The 15,993-nt window shown below is 43.5% G+C and overlaps 1 protein-coding gene across 18 annotated transcripts in view; it reads left to right on the plus strand.

The window, feature by feature from the left end:
• CLASP2 (cytoplasmic linker associated protein 2) overlaps positions 1 to 15,993 on the plus strand; it is a 2,039,150-nt gene that overhangs the window by 270,021 nt on the left and 1,753,136 nt on the right. For all 18 annotated transcript variants that reach the window (XM_078688301.1, XM_078688302.1, XM_078688307.1 and 15 more), the window contains exon 3: positions 15,063 to 15,166. In XM_078688301.1, coding sequence (XP_078544427.1) covers positions 15,063 to 15,166 — 104 coding nt within the window. The remainder of the gene's footprint in view (positions 1 to 15,062; positions 15,167 to 15,993) is intronic.

A 15,993-nucleotide genomic window follows, 5' to 3' on the forward strand; every position in this document is an offset into this window, starting at 1 on the left:
TCCAAGATCTTGACAGTCAGACTTCAGTGGTTAAAGACAAAAACTTTGATATCAAAGATCGTTTGGCTATTTTGCAGGACTTAAATGAAACAAGAAAAGACCTGAGCAACATAAAGTTGAAACAACAACCAACAACCACTGAAGAAAAACCACCTGTCCCAGCAAGGAAGGCCTGACTGGATTCCAAAAGTCGGGGATCTGGTCAGAGAAAAGATCGCGGTAAAGAAGGAATTTGGGCCTTCTTACAGAAAAGCAGTTCCTGTCTTGTCTATCAACGGGACAAGATCAGTAGTACTACCGCCCTTTGCTGGTAAAAAGGAGAACCGAGTCATATCCATCGACCTGGTTAAACCACAATCATGTGGCCGATAACAAACAGTAGGCCAAGTGGACTCCCAAGAAGTAGCAGAACACCAATGTTTGCTACGAATACAGAGGTTCAAACTGAAAGACTGATCACATTTGGAAAATCTACAGTGAAACAACAAGGACTATGCAACAAAGCAATGGAACTTGAACCTCTTAAAACCCAAATCAAAGCTTTTCATCAAGAAACAACAACCTATGATGATGTAACTACAGACTTTGCTAATGAAACAAAGAAAAATCCAAAAGCAATTGGAACAATTGACAGAACAGCATCCGGCTACTTCATCAACTTCGATGATTCATCTGAAGACCTGAGTGAACCTCAGAAACAGCCATCAACAAAAACTTTTAAAGATAAAGCTAAGGAACTTTTTCAACAGCTGAAAGAAACCTATCTGATTTCTCCATGGATTGAATTTTGGGTGATCTTAGGTGCATTTATCCTCATTCTTTGGCTCATCATGGTACTATGCTTGGGACATTTCATTGAAGGAAAATATGCTAAAATGGACACAGCAAGTCAGAAAATCAACTTGGTCCTTAAACCACACACATCTTCACACATCGAGAAAAGAGAACTTTCTTCAGTGAACTTCACAGCCAATCCTATACCAGGCGGTGTAGCATGGGACAAATCTGATTATGAAATCTATGGTCCGGTTGAAATCCTGAAGTATCTACACCAATTCAAGATCTCATTGAGTGACTTTGTAAAACCAAGCACATTTGCTGATGATTGGGACTTTGAAAGTATTAATGATATGATGTCTGATCTTGTGATGTCTGCTAAATTCACAGAACATGATTATTTGCAGGGTTCGTCTAATTATGATCAGATGTTCTGCTACAACCACTATGGTAACCATTATCTACATAAATCTGCGCAACCTAGAAATGTTTTAAATTATAACCAATGGGAACATTGTGCTACTCCTCCAAAAGATAGCTCGAAAACATTTTTATGATAAATATTCATACTTTTCAGGGTTTAACACAAGTAATGCAGAAACATTTTATTTCAAATTGTCAAATAAGACCGGTATGAAGACCATGCTTACAAACACAAAATTGATATATTCCGATTCATTTTTTGAGCGAATGAATACATTTGGGTTTGATTTTTGGAACAATAATATTGAAGCAAAAACTGTTTGGGGTACAAGAGATTGGCAAGTACAAGGTATAGAATCATTGTTTAGAGCCTGCATGATCCCAGAACAAATTATATTTTTGAACAACACTATTCAACAAACTACCTGTCTTGGCCTAGCCAAAATCAAAGATTTGAACAAACCGTCTATTCCAAAGCCAACAGTGAACAGTAATAGCTCTATAGATGTTGAGATAGACGTAAACCATATATTAAACCAAAACAGAACACATCCTGAATGGAAAAATGGTTGATCTGGCCCACAGATACAAATAACTGTCAAGACAGATTCCTGAACAAAATACAGGGGTTCACATTGACTAGGCCAGACCCTAGATATTCCCAAAGACAACATCCAGGGATAGTAACCACCTACAGCGTGGGCAAGCTCTGCCTTCAATGGCTACAAACGTCCACACTGGCTGAAATTAAGCAACACCTAACTTTACTTACAGAAGGTGCTGACTTGCGTGATTTTATTATGGGACCACGCAAACGGCGTCAAAAACGTTTCATAGCGGCCTCTACATATGCAGCCTATAACGAAGTCTGGAAAGTAACTCAAATTGAGACAGCAGAAAAAATACGGGAGATTGACCGTATTAATTTGGAAAAATCACTTTCTGTGGTGGACAATGGGTTAATGACTCTGTCCTCCAGAATATATTCTCTGGACAGCATTGTGTCTTCAGCAATCGATATAATATCGCAAGACTTACTGATGTTACAACACGGTCAGTCCCAATTGCGTTCTATTGTACAGCTTGGCTGGACTTTACAAAATCTGCGTTCTGGCTATGTGCCTTGGCGTTTAATCAACACAACGTCATTATTTAATATCTTTAACCTTACTGATAAACAAATCAGTTTGGCGCAGAAGGGTGCTGACTATACAATTCTGAGCATTGAAAAACTTGAGAGATTACCATTGACAATGTCAGAACGACCTGTCATTGAATGGATAATACATGGAATAATAAATATTCCGATAACTACTTTCCAGTTTCAATTCTGCCAAAAATATATACAGGCAGGCCAGTATGAAAGGTTGGGGAAAGGGTACATTAAGTCAATATGGAACTTGCCCTATACACACGAATGTGTCAGTAATAAAGGCCAGAAAGTGTTTCTCAGTGGCAATAATTGTGCAAGATCACTAAGCGGTACACTTCTGTGTCAGGGTATTAGTTTGCATGGAGCCTGTGAAGGGACTTCAAATAACCTTTCATGTTACCAGCTAGGCACACCTGCAACACGAATAGAACCATTCTTTAGGAGACTCTCGAACGGGAGTTACATTCTAATAGTAGATCGCAGATGTTGTAGTTTGCTGCCCGGAAAACCTTATCTCATAACCGTGACTAGGAAGGTCATGTGCTGTGAACGAGTATTGTTCCCTAACGATTCTCCAGACAGGGAGGCAAGGTTATGGCCCGATTTGAAAATTGCTTCTATTAGAATTGATACTTTAAGCAGAATGAAGACTGTGCTCCTACAGACGCCGACCAGGCTAACGTCATCAAAAGAAACGTATGATCTCCAAGTTGCAAGGACAACGGCAGAGATTCATTCATTGTTATCAACTAATTCCCCCATACATTTCGCAGAAATACTGAACGAAATCTTAAATATTTCTGATACCAGTGGTGTCTTATGTGTATTTAAGACAGTGTTTTCAGGAGCTTTAACACCATAAAAAGCCATCCTGGGTATTTTCCAGACTTTGTCCATTCAATTTTTGGCGGACTTCCTCTCCTTTTGGGACTAGTGGCAGGCTTCCTATTTTTGATCCTGTTAATTCGCTATGGCAAACCATGTCACAGACAAAACACCTGCGACAAGGGAAGAAATGATCCTAGCCATTGGCTACCGGGACCGCATAATTAAAGTCCTTGGACTAGCACGGCTTCGGGACCTGAACATGACTTGGTTTCTTTCATTTAGACCAATGTGGCAAAGTTATGTTATGCCTGTATTAAGGTGCTTGCTATGCGGCGAAGAATGCGTGTTGGACACCTGTCTGGCACTACAATCGGATGTACCAATGGACGCTGATACCTTGTTGGGTCCGGTAACGGCTCATGCATTGTGCTGTCCCCAGCGGCTACCAATCCTGATGACGGCATTCGTGGAGACTTCACCACTACGATTGAGGGGTAGTGAAGTACAAGATGAAAGCAGCATCGATCAGGTACGACCTTCAGTCAGCTATGCTGATCAAAACATCAATGGAGGCAATCATGCTCAGGCTCATGAATGCATGGTAACAACTTTTTCCGAGTTAGTGGAACTTACGCAAGAAGCTGTTGACAGTCTTTTCAACAGTCTAAATGATATGATGTTTTCACCAGAGCAGCAGGAATAACTTTGAGCAAACTAGCACTCGGAGTTCCCTACATCCTGAATTTGGCCTTCAACTTTTTAAAAAAAGCGATATGAAAAATGTTCTCATCAGTTTGTTCAGACTACAAGAACCTTTTTCCCCAATTCCAAAATATTTACGAATTTTTGGGACACTTATCTTCTGCTTAAAGTAGACATTATTCTTAGAGAACTGAATTTCTATTTTAGGTAGTCACGAGACATTAGCTATCCTCTAGCACTCTCATACAAAACGTTATGATTGTGATGAAATGGTCTCGCACTTTTTTTCTGTATTAAGAGCCATTTCATGTGTGGTTTTCGCATTTATTCATGCTGAATTTTAAAAATATGCATTATATGTTTAGCATTATTAGACTGCTTGTGCATATAGTACATGTGCTGGTACATGTGATTGCATTTCGTATATTTCATAATTCCAATTTTCAGAATACATATGAATGTATTTTGGGGTGGTACGGTATACACAAGCGCTACTGGTTTCACTATGCCTAGATTTGTAAATATGGACATAGTCTATGTGGAGTGGGTGTGATGTATTCCTATAGGTACTGTATCGATTCCCCTATTCCTGACCCTGGTTTGGTTAATAATTAACTAGCAGCCATCCAACGGTGCAAAAACCGTTATCTGATTAAGCCACACCACGGCACAGAAGCGCGTTATCTGATTAGGTCATAACGCATGCCATCTAATTAGGCAAGCGATATTCCTCCAGCCCCTGATAAGGCATACGGAGTTCTCAAAACAAATCAAACCTACAGCGACCTGGGAAATTCCCATAGCCATTGTTTTGATTTCACCGAGAACTTCCGTGAAAGAATGTGCGAACGAACCCGTTCATATGACATCCTTATTGACGTATATATGTCCATCCTTACGTCAATCTCGGCACCTTTCAGGTATAAATATTACCGACATTGCCTTAAGCAAACACATGCGGTGGTGACGAGATTGGAGCAGCGAGACGTGCCGAGGAGCCCAGCAGAGAGCGAAGCCCACAGGCGCTGCCCCTCCTTCCTGACGCGCTGAGAACGAGACGCTGCCTTTCTCCTGCTGAGAAATCCAGCTCCGGCGCTTCCAAGCAGCCCTCACAGGTAGCTGGAATATCAAGACCTGGGATAAGAGATACCAGCCCTCCACCATTCTAGATCTCAGGTACAGAACTGAATAACCCCTTGCAGAGAATTCTTGAGTCAGTCCCTTGGCAAAACAAACTTAACTTAAACTGCTACTTATCTACTCCCGCCCACGTATTAGGCTTAGGTCGGGTACACTGGGGTAGGCGTGGTTAGAAGCACCAGTTGAGTACGATTAGTCAAATGTATATATGTATGTATCTATTTTATCCATTTTAAAGTATCATATGGCTCAGAAACCATATCAATGCTTTTACAGTATTATTTTATAATTCTGTCTTTACTGTATGCACTTTACTTAACTATAAGTATTGCAATAATAGCGATTCATTTCTCTTGTACGAGAAAAGAGACTGATCAATAAACACCATTCTTTATTGAACACGCCCGTCTCTCCCTTTTCTCTACAATCTGGTGAAAATAAGAATGCACTGAACTGACTGAGTAAAATAAGTTGTCTTTTGTTTTCACACGACTCTAGAGATACACTCTTGATTAGGGGAGAGCAAAGTTGTCATGTTCTATGGTTCTCAGAAACTAAATCCCTTCTTGTCTATCCAGGGAGGTTAAAATCCTCCTTGCCTATTCGAGAAAGTTTCTAGTGAACTCTGAGCTAGCTGGCAAACATTAAACTTTAAGTCTAATATCGACAGTAGAAGACCTAGTTAACCTCTGTCCTACGTCTATACTACTGAAGATATTATTCCAATGCGCAGAGCCTATTGGGATAATTGGAACTACACTACACCCTGAGGGTTAGGTTTAGGTACCAGTACCACTGGACTGGCCCATGGACTCTCAGACGGTTCAATTACCCCCAGCTCCAGCATCTTAGCAACCTCCGCTTTAATGCTGGCTCTGACATGGTCAGACGACCTGTACAGTTTATTTTTGACAGGTCGGCTGTCACCAGTGTCAATGTGGTGCACACACCACTCAGTGATGCCTGGGGTCAGAGAGAACAGGCCAGCAAACTGCTCCAGCACCTGCTTACAGTCTCTGTGCTGCTGGTCTGTCAACTTGGGAGAGAGCACAACTCCCTCCACTGACCCATCTTGTACATTAGTGGAGAGGAGGTCGGGCACAGGCTCAGTTTCCTCCTCCACACCCTCATCAGTGGCCAGTAACATGGTCATGTCTGCCCTGTCATGGTGGGGTTTCAATCTATTCACATGCAGGACCCTGCGAGGGTTCCTGGGGGTGCCAAGGTCAACCAAATAGGTAACCTCACCCTTCTTTTCTAAGACTGGATAGGGCCCACTCCACTTGTCATGAAGGGCCCTGGGAGCCACAGGCTCCAACACCCACACCAACTGTCCTGGAGTATACTCAGGCATAGTAGCTTTTTGATCATACCAGTGCTTCATTAGCTCCTGGCTGGCCTCCAGTTTCCTGTTTGCCTTGTACATGTACTCTGCCATTCTAGATCTCAGGCCTAGCACGTAATCAAGCACATTGTCCTTAAATTCTTTAAGAGGCTTCTCTAAAGACTCTCTTAGCAGGCTCAATGGCCCCCTCACAGGGTGTCCAAACACCAACTCAAAAGAACTGAAACCAACCCCTTTCTGTGGCACCTCCCTGTATGCAAACAGTAAGCATGGGAGGAGAACATCCCATCTCCTCCTGAGTTTCTCTGACAACCCATTTATCATGCCCTTCAGGGTTTTGTTGAATCTCTCAACAAGACCATTTCCTTGTAGGTGATAGGGGGTGGTGAACTTGTAGTTGACACCACACTCATCCCACATAGCAGTCAGATAGCTGGACAGGAAGTTCATGCCCCTGTCTGACACCACCTCTTTTGGAAAACCCACTCTAGTGAACACACCAAGCAGTGCTCTAGCCACTGCAGGTGCATCAATGGTTCTAAGAGGTATGGCTTCAGGGTATCTAGTAGCATGGTCAACTACCACTAAGATATACCTATTCCCTGATGCAGTAGGTGGGTCCAGGGGACCTTACAATGTCCATCCCCACCCTTTCAAAAGGAACCCCAACAACTGGCAGTGGAATTAGGGGAGCCTTTGTCTTGCCCCCTGCCTTGCCACTGGCTTGACAGGTGACACAGGAGCTGCAAAACTCCTTTACCTTTTCAGACATATTGGGCCAGTAGAAATGGTTCACCAACCGGTTCCATGTCTTTGTCCGTCCCAAATGTCCTGCCAAGGGGATATCGTGACTCAAAGTCAGGATGAACTCTCTGTACTTCTGGGGCACCACCAATCTCCTGGTGGCCCCCTCCTTGAGGTTTCTGGCCTCAGTATATAGCAGTCCATCTTCCCAGTAGAGTTTGTGAAACCCACTGTCATCCCCTTCCTCTTGCTTAGAAGCAATCCGCCTCAAGCTCTCAAGGGTGGGACAGTCACGCTGTCCCTGACTGAACTCCTCTCTGGAGGGTCTGCCTGCTCCTGTCAGTTCTGCAAAATCTGACCGCTCTAGCAGGGATGGAGTCCCTCCCTCAGAGGCCAGATCCTCCTCTTCAGGGTTAGATTCTTCCTGCACCTCTGGAGTTCCCTGGGCTGGCTCACCAGGCCCAGTGCCCTTGTCCTTGGATGCTTGGCCCTTTGTTCGAGGGTCCAAGTGTTTAGCCCCTCCCTTCTGGCTAGTCTGTGACCTAGTCACAGCACATACCACTCAGGGAGCTCCAATATTTTCATATGGAGTCCTCTCGCCACCTCTGACCACGCAGAGGCTTCAGGATCATTGCCCAGTAAACACTGGACCGGAAGCACCTTTGACACGGCTACCTTCATAGGGCCTGTCACACCTCCCCATTCCAAATCCACCACAGCCATGGGATGGAGTTTGGTAGTGCTGTCTGCATATGTCACCTGGTGAAACTCACCAGGTAACAACCTCTCTGGCGGCACCAGTTTATCCAGGACCATAGTTACACTAGCCCCAGTGTCTCTGAAAGCCTCAATCTCAGTCCCATTCACTTTAGGCCTCTGCCTGTACTTGTCCATGTTTGAAGGTAAGGCAGCAAGGGTGGCAATACTCACCCCACCCAGGGACCCTAAGGTTGCTTCCACCACCTGCCTGTACTGTACACCACCCTCCACCCCTACACTGACACTGGCAATCCCCGTGGATGGCCCCTTAGGGGGGAGCTTCTTGGCGTAGACAGCCTCTCCCTGCTTATGCCCTGGCTGGTTACAGTCAAAGCACTTACCCACCTTTGAGGGATCAAAGAACCTACCAGGCTTTCCCTGAAATCCCCTCCCTTTGAATTTGGGTTGGCTCGGGCCCCCCCTCCTTGTGCAGGTTTTTGTGGTTCTTTGGAGGACTCCTTAGGATTTTGACCTTCATTTCCCTGGGCTTTCCCCTGGGGAGGGACCTGTCCACTTTCTTCTGGTCACCCCCCTGATGCTGAATGGAAACCCGGGTTCTCACCCACTCATCAGCTGATTCCCCCAGCTCTCTGGGGTCTGTCAGCTTAGAGTCCACTAGATACTGGCGTAACTTCTCTTCTGCACAATGAGTCAAAATGTGTTCTTTCAAAAGCAAATTATACAATCCCTAATATGTGTCAACTTTGTTACCAACAATCCAGCCTTCCAGTGCCTTTACTGAAACGTCCACAAAGTCTACCCAAGACTTTGAACTCAATTTCTGGGTGCCTCTAAACTTCACCCTGTACTGTTCTGGAGTCAGACCAAATCTCTTGACTAAGCTTGCCTTCATCTGCTGGTATGATTCTGCATCCTCTCCCTTCAGGGTCAGGAGCCTAACCCTCCCAGCTACTGGAATCAACTCCCACAGGAGTGCGCCCCAATATCTAGAGTGAACCATACTCATTTTAAAGGCCCTCTCAAAAGCTGCTAGCCACTTGTCAATGTCATCCCCCTCAGTGTACTTGGGTACTATGCCTTTGGGAAGTTTAGGTTCAAATCTACCACCCCTAGACATTTCAGCATCTTCTTCACTTTCGCTGCCACCATTCCTTTTCTCCTCCTCCCTCTCCCATTTTCTCTTAGCCAGTTCGAATTTCTCTTTCTCCAAGGCAATCAACTCCAATTGAGCCTGAAGCTGTCTCTCTGCAAGGGACAGTAGTGGTACCTGAGTAAGGGACCCTTCCCCACTCCCACCACCACCTTGATTCATCTGGCTAACACTAGTCACAATGGAAAAGGTCTCATCCTCACCCCCCTCTCGGGTGAGGTTGGGGGGAACATCTTCCCACCCCTTTGGGTTCTCCTCCGCTGCCCTGGCCCAGGCCTTTAGGGACTCAAGCAACCCTGCCTTCCTCATCTTCTTTGCAGGACGCAGCCCCCTAAGCCTACACTGTTCCCTAAGATCCGCCATCTTAAACTGGGACAGTTTAGCCAGGTCCAGCTCCATGGTTCCCTAGTTTTGGGTCACAAAAACTAGGCACAATAGAATTAGAACAATTTGGAAAAATCAAAACAATGGATTAAAAACAGTTTCGTCCAAATTCGAAAAATCAAACTCAAAAGTTTTGTTCTAAGGCAATTTAGAGGATTTTTATAATCTTAAATTATTCACTGAAAGATGTACTTTTTAAACACAAGTCCTCATCCACACCGCTGATCACCAAATGTTGGAAAGTGGGTTATTGATAGGGGCAAATGTAGGTCTGCCACTGGCGATAAGGCCACTAACACATGATAGGACTCAGCATAGGTCTTAGAAAATTATTCCTTTGCTCAACCCTTGGTAACGTGGCTGCGAGCAGACAGGCTTAACTTCAAAGGCAGGTATGTAAAGCATTTAAAAACACCATTTCAGTAAATAATTAAGACACAACACAAAATAAAAATCCAACACCATTTTATAAAAATAGGTAATATTTTTATCTTTTAAATGACACCAAAACGAAAATAATCCACTGTAGGGAACCTGATATATGAATTTTTAAAGATTAGTCACTTTCTAGTGCTTAGAAACCAACAGCGCCCCTTTGTCTTTTTGTTTGCTCTGTCAGGGACACACCTTTATAAATTGTTCTGAAGAATTCTCACCACTGTATTGGGCCGCCTTCTCCAGCAAGCGGGGTCCAGTTAGAACACCTTCCTGGCGTTCTGCTTGCAGGTCCCAAAGTATCCAACACCCAATCCAAGGTTCTGGAATCTCCAAGAGGGTCCTTGAAAGTGTGAAACTTCAATGCTGCAATCCACTTGAACAAAACCCTTACAAATCCACTGTACTCCAGGCTTGGAATTCTTTGTGGGGCTGTCCAGGTGAGCTCTGTTAACCTGTAGCTTGCAGGGAGTCCACTCTTAGTCCTTTGGCAGCAAGGTAATCCACAGGGCTGTAGTTTCAGATGGTGCAGTCTTCATAGGTCATGCCTTAGAGTTCCTTGCACACAGCAAAATCTTCAGCAGGGCACTTCTTGCTTCATTCAGTTTCAAGCAGCAGATCTGGAGGGCTCTGCCCCTCTCAGGTACTTATTCAAAATTCTCTGGGTGAAGCACCAGGTCACTGCTGACCAATGAAAGCAGGGCAACTCCTCCTAGTTATGACCACATCCTGTGGAGTGTGGCATTAGTTTGTCCCAGAATGCATCATCCTTCCAAATCCATAATGGCTGATTTTCCAGGAAGGAGGTAAGAGCTGGCTAAACACACCCCCTGGGATATCTCATTTCCATGGACCATCCCAGTAACATCTGCAAATTCCTTTCTTAAGCCTAGTCCTGACTCTGGGTCACGACTGTCATTGTGGACTAAAACCCAGGCCTCCCCTCTTGCCTTTGAAGAGCGTAGTTTACGACGCCACCTCCTGGCCTGGAATTCCTATAGAACAGATCACTGCCCTCCCAGCAGCCTGGCTAATCCACTTAAATCTGACCAATCAGGGCAGACCACTGAAAGGCTGAATTTGGACTTACAAACAAGAAAGTCTCATAACTTATTGTATGTACACTGTAGGAGAAATTCAACAATATAATATTGTTGGATTTACTACGACCATTCTGGGAAGTCTTTGAATGGTCCGGCTAGTCCTCTCCTATCAATATTTATTAATCAATCACTTCCTACCATGTTAACCTATGGGCCATGTGGTTTGCAATGGGGAAAATGACTTGCGCCACTTTTGTAGCACCAGGGCTTATAAAACCATATTTTATAAGTATTTCCCAAATTTCTACCGGACCCCCACCCCCTGTGCAACTAGGGGAGACTGCAGGGGTTCTGAATCTGCCGAAATATTGCAGATCACCCGTACCCAATTCTTCCAGCATCAAAGTCGAATTTGAGCACCTCTTTAAGACAATGTGGGGAGTGAAATGTAAAATTTCACTTTAGCCAGGCTTCTAAAAACTCATTTTATAAGGGCGCTCCTTATAGATAACTGACCCCCCCACCCCTGGGATACCTAGGGGTGACCCTGGGGGTCCCTAATATGCAAAAACATGGTAGGTTTTTAATTTTTAAGGGCCCCTACCCTCAAAGTCAAGTTTGGGCACAATTTAATGTTTAAAAGCTGTCCTGGCCACCAGTGCAGCTTTTAAACTGACCTCAGGCTTCAGCACTGCACACATGCTGATGCAGAGAATCTGCTGGCCTCTAAACTGCCATGCCCCAGGATTCTGGAGACTTCTAGGTAGTTTTAATCCCCTGCCCTATTACATACTAGGGGCTTAGGTGGTAGGTCATGCCAACTATAGGGGTACCCCACCATACTATTGTGTACCCTAGTGTATGTTGGGTGTCTTAACTGTGTTCTAATGTGTTCCTTTTAACTTGGCACTGGGCCTGGTTAAGCAGAGCCCAGGGTCAGTCAGAGTCAGTTACCACCAGTTCCAGTCAGCAAAAAGTTGGGGGGTGCCCAGGGCACAGGATGACTTTGCAACAGTGTCCAACGCAAGTAATAAAGTCACTGACTTGTTAGTTCCAGGCAAAGATTTCAGCAATTTAAACTTAAGCTCAACCGCTGGTGGGTGTGGCCCATAGCAGACAGGCTTAACCTAGTCAAAACATGTGAACCATTTAAAAGAAACCAAAGAGGTAAAACTTCAAAGACACAATACAGTACAAATCCCACTCCAATTGATAAAAATAGAATAAAATGTAATTAACAAAATTACACCAAAATGCCAAAAATCCAATAACTGAAACCAGAGGTATGGGTTTAAAAAAAAGATTTAAGAGACAATAACAGAAAGATGCTCAAAGCACCAATTGTGGTCAGTAGTTCACTCTAGAGTGTGACCTAGGTGCAAATGAAAGCTGACCACAATGCAGCACGGGTCGAATTCACAAAGTGGATTTGCCCCGCTAGGGCCTGGAAGTAGGTAAGTTCAAAAAAGTTTCTAAGTCCCAATCTGAAAAAGAAACTTTGTGTTTGATAAGCCTGAAATTCACCCTGACGCAGTGAAACTTCATGTCTGATACGTTTTGAGGTTGGTTCGCCTGCAGCTCTGGAGAAAACGTTCCCAGGCATCGTTTGGTGCCAAAACAGTCACAGGAGTACACTTCTGAGAAGCCCTGAACCTCAGTGGGAGTACCAGTAGATTGTCAGGCAGAGGGCAACGCCAAGTCCAGCCAAGGCCCAGTTGCTACTGGTCAGCTGAGGTTCTTCATAGAAGTGTCCTCTTTAGCTTTTGTATGTTCCACCCAGGAGATCAGCCTTGTGAACCGTGGAGAGCTTTCTGTCCTTGGATTTCATGTGGAAGGGGCTGCAACCTCTCCAGGCCCATCTCACTGTTCAGAGATGCAGAGTATAGCAGGTTCATTGTGCTGGTATCCTTTTGAAAGTCCAATAGAGTTCTGATGGCGTCTTTCGGGGAGCCGCATTTATACCTGGCACTAGCTACATGATGGGTATGACTCCTTGGCACTCCCTCATCTATGAGATACAAGTTCCCAGGGGCGTTCAACGTTAGTCGATTTATTTCAGTAGTTCCTGTTTGCCTTACTGCAAATAGGTCCAAAATTCCTTATACCAGGGCGTTTTCAAGATGACAAAGGTCTTCTATCACACTAAACATGGGGCCTGAGTAACTGGTGTTGTGAGTGTGACTGTCCTAGGAAAATCTCCAGTATCTTTCCTCGTCTTACACTAAAATCCAGTTTGATGCAAGCACAGTGCCCATAACCAACCAACACAGATGTTTAGGAGGACAAAAGCTTAGTCCTTCAGCAACCAGACTGGAGCTACAAAAGAATTGCTTTGCCTTCCTGTTCTTTACCTTTTGAGTGCGCCCCAGGTGTTATATGTGACTCAAGCAGGATTTGACAGCATGTTGTCACAGGATGCCCACAGCCCCCACTCTGAATATTCTGTGGCGTTCAAAGGAGTCCTCTATTCCCATTCAGGTTAACCTATTCTTTGCTTGTATGAGCGTTTTCTTACCACATTCCCACCCTAATCATGTCAGGTACAAGCTGGGAGAAGTTGGAGAGCTAATGTAAATGGGCCTCCAGGAACTCCAGACAGGAAAAAGATGACTTTTGAAAATTATTTTTCATTAATATTTATAAAAAAAATCTAACCTCTCAATCGATGGGACTTTTAATAACTATTAAATAGCTGCTTAATTTTTTTATCTGTTTGTCCCATTCCTGTGACAGCAGTATTAGTATTTGATATTGTTATATGTTTCTACAAATGACAGCTAGGCCTTCCACAGTAAAAGTAGCGTTTATGGCCTCTTAGCTGTAAGGACATGATAACATTAATTTTCTGCACGTCCCACTTTTAAATACTAAGCACTCTACCTTGTGGGCTACATGGCTTACATAGGTTTGACTTAATATTTAAGAGTGAGATTTAAACAGGTCACACTGCAGGTTTTACACTGAAGCCAAGTTTTCCTTAGTCACACTAGTGAGTGGCACAATAAGTGCTGCAGTCCACAGAGGACATTTAACTGTTTATGCTAGGTGTGTATTTCCTCACCATATATTGTGGCCTTCCAGGAAAGTTAAATAAGCTAATCGGGGATAATCCAATTTCAACATGCTGTAGGGCTCTGAGCTCATTCAATGGGCACTTGACAGCAGTGTTCCAGTGTGCAGAGTCAGGATTAAAAGTCAGCAAAAACAAACAGGGGTGGCCACGCAAAAAGGGGTATTTTCTCACAGGCATTAGATAAAATAGAAATGGAGTCCCTAATAATCCTGAGCATGATCACAGTTTAGAAACTAGCCCTTGTAAACATACTTTCATGTCTCCCACAAGTGGCATACTGCTCGCTGTGTGTGGTGCTCTCATGCCATTTTGGGTTAGTTCGATCATTTACAAATAATTCCAATAAAATAACAATTGAATAAAAAAGGGAAAGAAGTATGGGATGCTCTACCTGATCAGAAGTAAGAATTTGAACTTAGTCTGCGACGTGAATATGGTTTCCACTTTCCGCTGGTAGCCATAGTTATTGTACTTGAGCTGAGGATGCATTAATACTTTCCATGGCAATGCCGAATCCTCAAACAAATTAAAAGGTACTTTGTGCCTTTGAACCATTACATCTTTTTATGCTATTAGCCCTTCTTTACTTAACAAGAATGGGTACCCATCATGGTAGTACCCAACACATTGTACTTTGACTTCAACACATTACCAACAACCATTCTTCATCCACAGTTCAATGCTTCAGGCTGTCTCTATCAAAGCAGTTTTACAACATTTGCAGATCAGAGATTTAGGTGCCCAGGTGATGTGCGTGGGTAATGGCAGTAACTTCTAAGTAGGACATAAAAGCACATCCTTATGGAAATGTGCACAGTTTCCAAGGAGATATACACAGTTGTGAATGCTTCATCCTGTTGAGTGATTTAGTAGTTGTTATGGATGTGAAATTTCCATTGTTATAGTAGCAAACATTTAACCTTCCATTAATTCCCTCATTACATTAAATATAAATCTGCAGTCACTTGTATCGGAAAATTTAGGATGGTGTAGTTGATGAAAAATATGCCTGTTCGATTTGCGTCAGTGCTGAGATGATATTTTTCAGTTATGCATCCGAAGTTAGTATGTGTACTGTTCTTCTATTACTTACAATAAAGTTGTATTAACTGAAAATTACAATTTCAAAATATTTTTCTTTGCAGTTCTTATAGCGCTCATGGATCGATTGGGAGATGGAAAAGACCAAGTAAGAGAACAATCACAGAATCTTATTCTGAGGATAATGGAGCAGGCAGCTCCTCCTATGGTAAGAGTGCTTTAAAGCCAAAACCTTGCATCCATAGTCTACACACTGCTCGAGGTTGACTTAAAGATCAGTGCTAAAATTTACCTGGCTTAGTTGATCCTTCGTAGAACCCATATTTCTTTTGGATGCAATACTAATTAGGCTGAATGGAGACATTACTTTTCAAGTTTGTGCAATGGCATTTAAGAAAACACTTAATTCCTTTCAACATGCTTAAAACTATCCTCAGTTAATTTTGTATTCATAAAAAAGAAAGGAGTATAAACAGCTGATTCAGTAGCATTGGATTTTACCATTGGTGTAGTGAGACCTTTCTCCACCATGGTGCTCCCGCCTAGCTGTTAATTGCAAGGTGACGCTAGATGCAGTGATTGCAGCAATTCGATGCCCTTAGTCACCAGCCCAACAAACCCACACCATATAAGAATTCAATGTGGCGATGTTCGCCCCAAATTAGCTACTTGGTTGGTGTGTCAGATCGGATTGGTAGCACCTGTCAGCTCAGAGCTGGTTTCAGACCCCATTTACGCTGTATGAAGTGGTCTTTAGGCAGACTCAGTGTATGGTTTGGTATAATATTTTTATCCATATCATTTTTAAAGCTAGAGGTTGTGTTTGGGAGAAGTGTCATCAGGGGGTTGTATGATGAAACAACATAGGGAAATACTTCTCATGCCTTTACAATACATTTTTTACCCTGTACATTTTTATAATACATATGGTTTCTGATGGATATTTCTGCCTGTGGATTCCTCACCTTTTGAATACCCCCTGCGCCAGCATTCCGCAGGAAATTCTTTCCTAGTTCTCCCCACGCCAATGAGGAC

This window comes from Lissotriton helveticus, chromosome 4_1 (assembly GCF_964261635.1).
Source record: "Lissotriton helveticus chromosome 4_1, aLisHel1.1, whole genome shotgun sequence".
Lineage (NCBI taxonomy): Eukaryota > Metazoa > Chordata > Amphibia > Caudata > Salamandridae > Lissotriton > Lissotriton helveticus.